General features: G+C 39.1%; 1 protein-coding gene across 1 annotated transcript in view; it reads right to left on the bottom strand.

Moving 5' to 3' along the window:
* Nucleotides 1-13635, bottom strand: part of si (sucrase-isomaltase) — a 58345-nt gene that overhangs the window by 22844 nt on the left and 21866 nt on the right. The window contains exons 20-24 of the mRNA XM_023961588.1: nucleotides 4736-4792; nucleotides 2002-2126; nucleotides 1782-1870; nucleotides 1598-1647; nucleotides 866-1054 (exon numbers count right to left, since the gene is read on the bottom strand). Of these exons, the coding sequence (XP_023817356.1) occupies nucleotides 866-1054; nucleotides 1598-1647; nucleotides 1782-1870; nucleotides 2002-2126; nucleotides 4736-4792 (510 nt within the window). The remainder of the gene's footprint in view (nucleotides 1-865; nucleotides 1055-1597; nucleotides 1648-1781; nucleotides 1871-2001; nucleotides 2127-4735; nucleotides 4793-13635) is intronic.

Genomic DNA, 13635 nt, shown 5'->3' with positions numbered 1-13635 from the left:
ACTACAAAACCCTCACGTTTCTACTATAGCAGTCACTACAGGTCTAAGATTTTTTTGTCAGCTGTGAGGAACATTCAAGGTCCAGACTGGGGGTATGAAGACAGATGATCATGACAAGCCACAGTTTAAGTTTAACAGCACATTTACCCTTCACCCCCAGGAAATGATTACCACAGAGAGTCATTTGATAAAAGCATGCTTGTGTGAGAGACCTTGGGGATCTATACAAAAGCATCCGCAGCCACATCCACACGGGCATGTGTGCGCATGAATGAATACAAACACTCTCAAAGCGAGTCTCCGCAGCTCTATGTCGTCGGGCCTCCTGACACTTCACAGACTTTTGCCTTTTTTTTTCTTATAACCATGAGTGCTTCCTGGAGATTCATTGCTCTTTTTTCTGTTTCCTTTCTTCCACCTCCTCGTCATACCTCTTCTGCTCCCCAGCCATGCAGACAGCAGTATTTTTATTTTTTTTTTTTGCCCTCATATGTCCTCAGTCGGAATCATTTCTTACACATAAAGACAAGCACTAAAACCTACAGGCTCGGTTCTTTAACACATAATCTTACTTAAGGAAATGACAGATGTGTGGTTGCAGTAGATGTTGTGCAGCCTTTCACATATTCCAAAAAAAAGAGGATCAAATCGTTTATTTTCTTTTTTGTTTTTGTATTTGTCGCCTTTTGAACCACATTTAACACAGAACTGGCCCTGTTGTAAGTAGCCCCCCAAAAAATGTCAAATTTAATGACACAGTTTTCTAATTTTAAGTTTTAAAAAAATAAAGCAAACGACTATTATACTGGACTTGTTGGGTTGACCATAATTGGAGCTGACTTATATTTTTGTATTGTGTGTTTACCTCCTTGGTTGCATCATGATGAATGCTGGTGTTTTTTATCTCGACAGGGTCCGAAGCCCCTCCAGGGCCAATATGAATCACAAAGACGGCGCTGGGAGCATGGGGCACCCCGAGGACAGTGATGGTCTCAAACTTAAGGTTGTTTGGGTCGCTATAGCCGGCGTTCGTCACGTCCATCGCCAGAACGTTCTGAAAAGAAACACAAACCCCATTTTTTTTTAACTTTAACGCAATAAAGACCTCCTGAAAAGTGATTTTTAATACATTTCCTGTCTAGATCTTCTTTTTTGCCTTGTCTCGAAAGTTTTTAAAGAAATACTTTTGCAATAGTTATGCAGTAATAACATGTAATACTGACTGTACATTAATAGCCACAGCTAACATCAAAAGTAATGGTTGTGGACTCGTGAAATCTGTGCACTCATTTCTGTAAAACGACTGCTGTAATGGATTTCCTTTGCCGACATCCCTCAAAGCAGAGTGCTGCTACAAGAAGAACATCTTTCTCTCATACATTAAACATGTAAGGCAGCCCTTTACTTCAGTGTAAGGCACCAGCATGGGGCACTTGATCCAACAAAGCTTTAGCAGCACAACATGGATCAATCAAGCTCGGTGATCTGGACTGAGAAGGGCAAAGCCTCAAGTGATTTTCAACTTTGAACACAAGCTCAGATCAGAGGGAATATGTGGGCCCGATCTGAAGTGTTGCTGCTTGTGAAGAAAACTTACATCGACAACAGAGAAGTCATAGTGGATGTATTTGCCATTTTCAACGGTTGCTGGAAGACAAGATGATTCAGTTGCTCAGGTTAGTGATATAAAATAACTGGCATTTCTGTGGACTAAAGTCATTATTTCTGTTATACAGAAGGAAGGACTTCTATCTGTAGCACTGTCTCCAAAACAGTAATACCTCTTGAATCTCCGTCGTCCCAGAATAGCTCCCCAGTTGCCTGGTTGTTGTCATCAAGAGCGATAATCAACCCCATGGGTCTGAGTCGGCTAGAAAGGTGTACATAATCACACGAATGTTATTGAGCAAGTTAAAAGCCTGTTTGAATACACATGCATTTAAATATCAGTCTACTGTGAAAAGATGCTGTGATCGGCATGTAAACGGGCCGTGCGTGCACCTGTGTGTGGTGGTGACGTCAGGTTCCTGCGTTGGGAGAATTGCCCCGCCTCTAATGTGTAGGCCGAGCTTATCGGCTGGCAGAAACAGCTCCACGTGTGTTTTGCGTTGTCCGAGCCGCTCCCGCTGTTAAAGCAGACAACAGGAAATTTTGAAACACTGGAAATGTTTGCATCGTCTGCAGGGCAGTCCTTGTAAACCACCTCATGTCAGGAAAGTGGTCTCGCATTCGATTAAGCTAGAGCGGATGACTGGATATCAGTTGTTACAAGTGTATAAAAAACCTGGGCTGCACAGTAGTGCAGTGTTTAGCATTCTCGCCTCACAGCAAGAAGGCCCTAGTTCAGCTCCCAGCTGGGACCTCTCTGTTTAGAGTTTGCATGCTCCCTTCGTGTATGTATGGGCTTTCTCTGGGCGCTGCTATAGCTAGGTGATAACTTAAAATTCTCCCTGGGTGTGAATGAGTACGTTTGATTATTTGTCTCTGTGTTGCCCTGCAATTGTCTGATGAACCATCCAGAATGAACCCCGCCTTTGCCCATAGTTAGGATAGGCTCTGGCAACCCCAAAAGGGAAATCACGGCTTTAGATGAATGGGATATAAACGTACTGAATCTCAACTGTCAAATAAGGGATGCAGTTTTTCAAACCTACAGTAGATTTCCACAAAGTTTTTTTGAATAGCAAGTTGCCACAAGTCACCGTTTTAGTGTTTTCATGCTTTTTTCTTTTGCTGATGCTCTTTTTTTAAGCGTTTCTGTTAATCGAGTCAAAGTATCCATGTATTCAGAATTCAAGACTACATATTAAAAATACTCTGCGGTTACCGTATTTTCAATATATTTAGCATGCACTGAATTGAAAATCAACAGATTTAAAAAACTTAATGCACATCTCCGTATTTAGCACATTTGCTCAGAGCCAAAAAATGTAGCCTGGATTGCCTCTTTGTGCAAATGATGACTAAGTGATGTCAGTGATCGCTGTCTATCTTTGTCTTTTTGTAACCCAATAACATTCACTAAACTCCACCGCGACCACAGCCAAAGACCATGTGATGGGGCTATAGGGGTTAAAAGAGGAGAGGCATTGCACTCTAGTTTCTCTTTTGTTTCCCATTAATGAGTCGTCCATTTGCAGGAATATGGGTGACCCACCTGGAGGATACAAATGTGGACTGAATCCTGCACCACAAAGACTGATGGAGCCACTTGGATGAGCGGTGAATCATTTCAAGGAAGAAGATTTTAAGACCCTCTGCTATGGCTCAACTTCAAGACAACATCGGGTGGATGAATGAGAACCTTCACCCACAATGAACTCTGATGTTTAAAAGACAAAGTGAAGAAGCCTTAAATGCATTGTTTGTGCCTGAATACAATCGGGACCTGCAGAGACTGAAATGAATGGGAGACCCTGTGCAATAAGTTGTCCTTCAAATTATGATGATATAATCTGTGACTGTGGCTCTTTGTGTTCATTTAAGAGGAGCAGAAACGTGTCATCATTTCTATCCCTCACTGTCACTCACTGTCTTTGTGTCCCTGCATTTGTTCCTGTGAAAATCCCGACTGTGTTCCAGTTAATTTTTAATTCCCTGAGGGATGAATCCTCCTGACCACTTTCAAACACTTTTGAGCTATCTTTTCTTCCTCCTCTTTCTACCTTCCTACATTCATTTAGCCTCGCCTGTGGTGCCCTAATTTTTCTTATTACTTTTTTCTTTCAGCCTGTTCCCAGTGAGGACGCGTGTGTCTGTGTGTGTTTTCATGTGAGCGTCTCTTTTTTATAACCTTTTTTTTTATGCCTTACAGTATGGGCGTGTGTGTGGGCCAGAGTTAGTGGAGCGTCTATAAGCAATTTCAGATCCTATCTTCACCTCATTGTCTGCCTTAAAGAGGTCTTCTCTTGGCCTGTCTTCTGTTCCTCCTCTTGGTTCTACTCTACAGTCCTCTCATCTTGTCACTTCTCTACTTTCTGTAGTTTTTCACTCCTATCTCTTTCTCATGCTCTCCTTCATCACAGGTTTCCCTTTCTGTCTGTTTTGTACTTTGTCCATTACTTGCGCTATTTTCTTTTTCCAGACTGTGTACTTTACATTTTCTCCTGAGAGTTTCCTTTTTACCTTGCTTTTCATGGTCATTTTCACTTTTATCAGTGCCCCCCCCCCCCCCCCACCCCCCCACGCGCCCCTTTACCCAGATAATCACAGGGGACCAACCAGGCCAGACAAGCAAGAGGGAAGACGGCCAATCTAATCGCCCATCAGATCAGTAGCCACTCTACATCGCAACTGTGATGCCCAAATAAGGTCCCAACAGAGCTCAGAACTCATTTTATCTCTTTGTCAGGGAGATTGTCTCTTTCCTCCCTTCCTTGTTGCTTCTCTCTTTGTCATCACTCTCACAAATATCTTATCGCTCTGGTCTCCCAGACTGGAACTCTAAAAAGATGCTCCTTTTTGTCTGTGACCATGCCCTTCTGTGATGCACTGATATCAACATCTGTTAGATAAAACTGTATGATTTATGTATGAAACAACAATGTTTCCATAGTTAGTTGGTTTATGCTGCATTTCACCTTAGGTGTGGTATTTATAAGAAAAAAAAGAAAAAGAAAAAAGCTTAATTCAGAGCTTTTTATATAGCTTTTCAGAAAATACCACACTTTTTAATAACAGGTGGCCTCCAGACCACAGGTGAAGAACCACATTTTAAGAAGAGAGAATATCTTACCGTCTCATAGTCGTACCACACAGCATCTGGGAAATATCCCTGCACGCTTTCCACACCCTGCAGAAAACAAGGATAAAAGAGCCTTTCCATATTTGTTCTCGCGCAGTTTTCATGCTTGTTGTGAATGAGTTCATCTACAAGTGCAGGACTGTGATCTATACAGTGGATCCATTATAAAGTGTTAGCTGATTGCTTTGTGTGAGAGCATGTCGTACGTCTGCAGTCGGTAATGGGCGCTTCAGCTCCCCGACACTTTAATATAGAGAGGCTAAAAATGAGGAGAGACACAATAACAGGCAGCAAAGCGAGTATGGATGGCTTCTGATGGAATACATCATCGCAGGCTCGTGGCAAAGAAAAGAGAACGCTATTTTTAAACTGCCATCATCAAATATAAAGTTTCGTCCAAAGCCCCAGTGACATTTCATCTCCAGTGCTGTGACGCAACAGATGATGGAGCAGACAGCACCAAGAGACAATTGATAGGTGACAGCCTTTGATGGCTTAAGGTGGTGGACAGACAGGAGCAATCAATAGATGCGTGCCAAGCCTTTGATAGCATTGTCACTTTCCCGTGCTCTCTGACAGGGAACAACAGAGGAAAGAAGGGAGATAAACTCAGAGGACACAGTAAAAGAAAAGAAAAAAAAAATACTATCAGTTCTTTCAAAAAATACTAAAATGTGAAATACTTTGTGTCGACTGGTTATGTCACAGCAATCTATCAAAGCAACTGTTGGCACCAGCATCTCCCTTCCTATGTCTGTCACAGCCAGCGGCTGCATCCATTATGCTGAGACCCCTTAGAGGCTTGTTAATATTGTCAAACAACAAGGAGTGTGGGGGACAAGTAAATAGGGAAACATATATAGACTTAGTGATAGGACTAAGAAAAAGCTTTATACTTCTTAAACCTTTCAGTCATATCACAAATTTAGCAAGAAAAATTTTCCACTGAACACTAAGAAAGGTAAAAAAAAAAAAAATTGTTTTGTCATAGTTAACATCTAAATAAATTATAGTTTTTTTTTTTCTCTTTTCAACGGCCTACCTGCCTACCTATGATCGCCTGTGGCTTGACAGCCCGGGGCAATAAATGCTCCTTCAATAGCTCGTTTTCTGGTGTCTGATTTGTTAACAACGCCTATCATTCACCCTGCTGATTAATGATTTGGGTTTGCAGGACGTAGCATGGCTGCTAACTGTAATTGAGACGGACACACCATAAGGCGTGCATTCTCATGGGCTGCTCTGATACTCAGCTAGCCATAAGGTAAGATTTGATCATGTGGGCCAAAGCTTCGTCCTGGCAGAGTGGTCGCATGGTAGCTGAGCTTGATGACAGGCCGAAGAATGGGGGAGCTTGCGGAGAGATGATTTAAAGCAGTGGAACGCGGTCATCAGGGTGAGTTGAGTGCAGCTGATTAACAGAACTCAGGCGGAAGCCAGAGCTTGACGAAAGGACCGGCGAAAACGGAAGCAGAGGGATGGGCATGGAGACAAAGACAGCATAGAGAAAGAGAGAAAAGGAGATCCTCTTTGTCAGTCACAGAGAGCAAAGCTATTGCATCGACTGATCTATATGATAAAGAAAGAGCATCATTAGTGAAATGTTGCTCACAGGCAGAGGGATAAACAAAGAGACTGATAGAGAAGAAGCAAGAACAAAGCCTGGCATCTGTTAGTTGGAGAGCGTGTTGTTCCCCTCAGGGACTACACCATGACACTGCAGCTCTGCAGCTCCCTCACAGACTCCATACTTTAGATGGACAGGGTCATTTTAACTATTCAGAATAAAACTGTTGGTCACTAGTTGCTCTTTTTAAAAACTAAATGTTAAACACTTTGCATCTTAATCAATTCTTTAGCTATGTTCCCATCATCCTTAGAAACTCGCAAGCAAACGACCACTTCCAATACAAAGTGCATATAAATGAAGATATATGTGCATTTTGGGTTCCTGTTTTTTAAAAAAAAAAGTCTGCTCTTTCTTCAACCTTTTTTAGGCTCTACGGACAAAATGCACGTCACGTTGACTGTGCATTGAAAATTAAACCAGTTGAACTTTGACCAATCAGGGACTCAGGTTTGATAGTGATGTATGGATGGCGTCCTTTTTAAATTACTGAAGTGCCAACCGTTTGAAAATTGAGCATGGAGGAGACATTATTAATTGCTTGGTCTGGAGTCTGTGTCTGTAGTGTCTGTGTGTGTTTGTAAAACTCTTTGGTGGAGTTGTCGAATAGTCAAACCATGCTATTAAGGTTTTTTACAACTATATATATATTTAAGTAGCAGGCACCTTTTCACCCTCTGTTGCCATAGTGCACGAATAGTGCAGATCCAAACCAGTTTTAGCTTTAAAGCCTAGAGAGTGGTCCCACACCAAACACCAAAAAGTTCAAAAGACAAACCATTTTTTTGGGGGGACAAAAAGTAGGAAAAGAAGTGTTTGATAACTTCTGCTAATAAAATATGAGGGGCCGTATAAGACATTATTTATTCTGAACCATTCACATTCATACATTCTTGCTCTCACAGTCATATATACTCTCTTTCGCATACATATATTCTCTTACGCATCCATATATTCTCTCTCTCACATTCATACATTCTTGCTCTCACAGTCATATATACTCTCTTTCGCATACATATATTCTCTTACGCATCCATATATTCTCTCTCTCACATTCATACATTCTTGCTCTCACAGTCATATATACTCTCTTTCGCATACATATATTCTCACTTGCACATCCATATATTCTCTCTCTCGCATGCATATATATTCTCTTACGCATTCATATATTCTCACTTGCACATCCATATATTCTCTATCTCGCATGCATATATATTACTTTACACATACATACATTCTCACTCTCATTGTCACTCTTAAAAAAGAATGTATGTATGTGAAAGACAAGTATATATGAACGTGTGAGGAAGAGTTTATATGTGTGTGTGAGAGAGGAGTATGCATGAAACGGAAGTTACTTTGCATGAAAAGGAAGGCACTTTGAATGAAAAGGAAGGCACTTTGAATGAAACGGAAGGCAGATGATTTCTCGTGCTCTGATTGGACGAGAGGCCGCCACCTCCCATTTTGAACACACTCTAAACCCTATCACTTGTACTGACTCATAACTATTAAGGTTACACAACTTAAATGTCATTTTGTAGTTGATTCAACTATAAAGTATTAAGCTCTATCAAGATTTTTTCAAATTTAACTTAACAGTGCTAAATATTTTAAAGCTTATTTGTATCTGGCACTCAAAAATTTTAAGATCCGTGAAGTAGCGTTATGACGTCATCACGTACTGGTGGGAGGGTCTTTCGTTTTCTCTACGTTAGCTCAGGTGGCCATGTTGGATTTGCCGAATGCGAGTATGCGACGTTTGAAATTGAAAGTCGAGCATTTTATTTTTCTGCAAAGCGTTGCGATTTCGTCCCGTTTCAAGACGCCCCAACCTCGGGTTTTTTTTTCATCCGCCTCATCGCTGATGGTGCCGTCTTGTCTTCAGCCCTGATTTAATTTGGTAAGTATCGTTCATGGTTTATGAATGAATGCTTTAAAAATGCTCTTATACTACCGTAAATGTGGTTTACTGTTGTTTAAACATATGTGTGTTATGATTGTTTTAGAGATTAATGTGGAAATGTATACATGATTAGTTTGTCATAGCAGACGTATGGCGAGCCAAACCCAAAATGCATTTCTGCCCGTAAGTTACGACAGTGATGAGGTTTTTTTTTTTTCAGAGGTAGAAATGATCTGTTATGCTGCAATCACACTAAACATGATCCGCGTGTGAAATTCGCGTTGGAGGCCTCTGTCTGTGGCTAAAGTTTGCTGCTGGACATTTGTCCAAAAATGTCACTCAAAGCCTCTAACGGTTGTGTGGGAGGAGCTACCGCCAACAGTTTTAAGCCTGGTTGCTACATGGAAGCATTGGGTTTTGAATGCAGCTTTAAGCTTTTATAAATCACTGATCTCCGTTATAAAAAAGGTTTTTGTAAAAATAAATTAATCAACGTGCTCGTGTTGTGTTCAGGTACCGAACTACAGAGTGTTCAGTGTTTCACCTCCAGGTAGACGCCAAGGCCAGCCAGGTAACTTGTCTCCTGATCAGTTATTTGTCTAGAGCTATTTTACAAAAACAAAAAATGCAATAGGTTGTGTAGTGCAATAAATGTTTTTTGATCAGAATATAATTGAAACATTTTTTAACATTGAAAAATCTCTTTTGGACTTTTTCAGATACTGAACTTCAGAAAGTTCACCAGAAAGTCACCATTTCACCAGAAAAGACCTGTCAGTGGGTGAGTTTTATACTTATTTAATACATTCATCCTGAACTATTACCATTATTAGATTTATACAGCAGCATGGAAACATTTATGCACATTTTAACTAGCCAAAGGTCTAAATAGAGTTGAAATTATTTACAATTTAACTAAACATATTTAGATTGCAGGCTGAAGGTGGCACAATGGAATGGAGGTGCAAGTTGTGTTCTGTTACTTTGGCACTATGCAGTACTACATATAATACTGCAGTACTACATAGCCAATATTCCAAAGTGTTTCCACTGCCATGTATGTGGAGACACTTTGGAATACTGTCATGTCTTTATGACAGTATATTACAATAATAAAATGATGTTGCATTAGCACCATTCCATCATTTGAAACCATGAAAACTCATCTGTCAAGATCTGAAATGGATTTATGTAGAGTAGATGCAGTTAGAGGAAATTGTGCAGTTTTTACATGTTTGTGTAACTTAAAGCTGCCCTTTTCTGAGACTAAGTCCACCAAAACAGACAGGAACTGGCCAGCTTGGTTAGGATTTATGACCTCCAGGTGAATTTCTAATGTGCATAATTCAAAAACGGATAACAAATCATTTGTAAACAGCTGTAAGAAGCCAAGGTGTAACTTGCCTTCAAATGACTTTGGGTCTTTGACCTGAAGTGGATCATGACATAAACACTGTATTGTCCTCTTACTAGAAATAGACATCTAGAAAAGGTATCATTTTATTATTTCTTAAAGTTCCTTAAGTAAATATTGGAAGTGTTTGCTCTGCATTTGCTTCAAAGGTAATGGATATTTCTTTTTATTCTTTTAGGACCAGCATGACGTGAACATGAGACGGGCACTTGTCCTCCTTGCACTTCCTGTTTATCTGCATGAAGATGCCTCCAACTTCTTCAAGACCTGTACAGTAAGTGTACACGACTCCCTGTCAATGGTTTTCACTAATCCTTTAATATTGATTGAGATTTTATTGAGTGACATAATAAATAGGGCAATTGTTTGTAGTTTGTAAACTGAGTGATATTTTTAAATGGTTTTAAAACTGAGACGGAAGATGAAAGGCGAACATCAGGGACTCCTGATTGGAAGGAGTGGAGTTTCGTTTACCTTTTCTGCTCCTGATCCATCATTATTTGAATAAAGAAAAATGAAGCTTTAGTCTTAAATTATTTTATAAATGTCCTCCTTCAGAAAAATGCTAAAGAACTTTTTAAAAACACAATTTTAATTGGAGTTGGTCCTTAAGACATCATAGCCAGTTGATTAAAAGCTAACAGAATGTTAGCATGAAAAGATTCCCATTGACAGATGGCAGGAATGTCAGTTCTGGACATTAGTGTGATGAATATCTTTGAGGGTCTGAACTCATCTGTGTTTTTTGTTTTGTATTTTCCAGAATACCAGACCTCACAGACACTGCTGTGGGTATCTTCTCAGTTGTCGTGGTGACGCTCCGGATGCTGCCGTCAGTGGTCCCACAGATCTGGCTGACTAATCTCTTCTAACTCTTCGGGGACATCTATGCTCTGGACCTACAGCACCCCAAAAAACTTGAACTTGCCTTCATATTTATTCAGAATGCTGTCTTGAGCCTTGAGGACAGCAAACCACTGAAAGGACATTTATTGACGCTGAAGAATGTTTCGTTGAGTGAGTCTTCCAGAATGGACTATTTGTTGGTTTAAGTGTTATGCTACTAATGTGTTTTGTTGTGATCATTTGCTTTTTCTGCCGTAAAATACAAAACCAACTCTTTTTGTCAATATGTTGTGTGGCACTCTTATAATGCAGTTTTATTGCACTTATTGTTTCTTCATCCTCTTGATATTTGTGCTTTTTTTTAAAGAGCAATTAAAAAAAGTGTATTATGCAATCACTATTGTGTGGCCTTCACGTTTGTTGGTTTTTATCAATGTTAGCCTTTAAAATGTAGTGGGGCAGTATCAATATCTCTGTTTAGAATACATTTTAAGCTGAAGAATTTTAAATATTTTCAATGCTACACATTTAATGAGTTAAAGAATTTATAAAGCATTTGAGTGAATTTTACATATTTTATGAGTTGAGTAATATAAAAATATAGTTAAAGCGTTTTTTAGTTGGAAAATATTAAAAACTTTAAGTAAATAATCTGTCTTTTATAAGTTGAGGAATCTTAATATTTTTTATATGAAATAATACAAATGTAAGCCAACTGACAATATGAATTTTAATAAATGTTAACTTAAAAGTTTTAATAATATAACTTAACTGTTGCGTAATCTGTTACAAAATAATTTTTAAATTCAGTCAACTCGCTAGGGATTACAGTGCAGACGCTAACATGAACAAGCAAGAAATCCCAAATTAACAGACTTGTGTTGTGGAAAGGTATGTTTTTCAGCTAGCAGGAATAATCAAAGTATCCGTTCTCTGTTTCAAAATGAGATTGCCACAAAACCGTATGTTATCTCATACTGGAACAGCTTTGGATGTAGAATTCAGTGGGAAAAGGTTTGGACCCTGCCACAAAAGTATTTCATCACCAATAAAATCAGAGAAATTTCTTTCAAAATTCTTCACAAATTTTATCCAGTGAAACATTTCTTTACTAAGTTTAAAAAAGATCTGGACATAAACTGTTCATTCTGTCATTCCTCACCAGAAACTGTGCCTCATCTTATTTGGTTTTGCTCTTTCACTCAACTATTTTGGAAAGATGTGATACATTTTATAAGAACTCATCTATGTGAAGATTATAGATTATTTTACGAGCATATTATTTTTGGATATTTTACACAAGAAAGACTTAATGCAGAAAAAATATATGTAGTTAATTTACTTATAATTATGGCTAAATACTTTATACACAAATGTAAATATGCCAACAAAAAAACCGTGTTTTATGTTTTTCAGAAAGAAATGGTTTTGTATTTGAACAGTATTAAATCTTCCACTAACAAAAAAGCTGTCAGAACAGTTGAAACATGGTCTCTCCTGAAACTTTAACAGATTCCTTTGCCTTATTATTTTTGTTTTCTTTTTGCATAACCTGTTTTACATGGTTATCATTATGTTTTTTTGTTCATTCTCATGGCGAACGTGAAGATTGTATTTTGCACACAGTGGAGTTTTGTGTTTGGTATTTTGTATGTGCAAGATATTGTTAATAAAGTTTATTTTTTTAAAAAAACGAACCGGCAAGAAGTAGCCACGGGGGTCCTGCAGCCATCGGAACCTTAACAAATATTTCATCTCCACCTCACCGTTGCCTTTTTTAAGAAATGACAGCTGGTTTTCCCACATTTATATGTAGTTATGGATCGAAAACAAGAGGAATTTGTTTTAATGTAAATGCGTGTTCCAGCGTCTACAGGAAGTGTCGCCCATAATTCACGCAAAGGCTCATGGGGGCTAGGAATAAGGTGGATACGGATTTTCTGTTTCGGTGGCACTTCTATTACCATTATTGGTATTTGAGACATTCCTTTGTGTCTCTAGAGATGCAGACAGATTTGTGACCACTTGAGGTGAAGATAAAATATTTCTTAAGGTTCCGATGGCCTTCTTATTGGTTCGTGTTAGCGTCTGTTCAAAATGGGAGGTGGCGGCCTCTCGTCCAATCAGAGCACGAGAAATCATCTGCCTTCCGTTTCATTCAAAGTGCCTTCCTTTTCATTCAAAGTGCCTTCCTTTTCATGCAAAGTAACTTCCGTTTCATGCATACTCCTCTCTCACACACACATATAAACTCTTCCTCACACGTTCATATATACTTGTCTTTCACATACATACATTCTTTTTTAAGAGTGACAATGAGAGGGAGAATGTATGTATGTGTAAAGTAATATATATGCATGCGAGAGAGAGAATATATGGATGTGCAAGTGAGAATATATGAATGCGTAAGAGAATATATATGCATGCGAGAGAGAGAATATATGGATGTGCAAGTGAGAATATATGTATGCGAAAGAGAGTATATATGACTGTGAGAGCAAGAATGTATGAATGTGAGAGAGAGAATATATGGATGCGTAAGAGAATATATGTATGCGAAAGAGAGTATATATGACTGTGAGAGCAAGAATGTATGAATGTGAATGGTTCAGAATAAATAATGTCTTATACGGCCCCTCATAATAAAATATCCCATTTTTCCCAAGTCTGTCACCATTCGGCTCTTTTTTTTTGTTGCACAAATGTGATTTGTGTCTCAAAGTATCCCACTTGCTTTCACTCTTGCAATCCACAAGAGGCTGTGCTAAGTTGCTAATTATTATTTCAGGTACTTTGTCATGAATGATTACCATGAATATGAATATAGAAATTCATATAAGCGTAGTCAGATAGGTTTACATGTGTGCAAAGGTGCTAGCACACATGCGCAGATCAGGAACACACAGAAACGGACACTGAAACAAACACAAGCGCAGACACTTCCAACTCTTCTAATCTGCCGGTAATGAGGTCAGCGCTCTCATTAGAACTGAGAAAAGAGGAAGGATTTGAGAGAGAAGAGAAAGAGGGATGAGAGAGGAGGAGGGCAACAAAGAAAATCCTATGTCATGTTTTCCCAGTGGAGGTCAGGGTGT

The sequence above is a fragment of the Oryzias latipes genome, chromosome 13 (assembly GCF_002234675.1).
Source record: "Oryzias latipes chromosome 13, ASM223467v1".
In the NCBI taxonomy this organism is placed as follows: Eukaryota; Metazoa; Chordata; class Actinopteri; order Beloniformes; family Adrianichthyidae; genus Oryzias; species Oryzias latipes.
The sequence above is the reverse complement of the archived record's forward strand: the minus strand, read 5'-3'. Positions and strand labels throughout refer to the sequence as shown.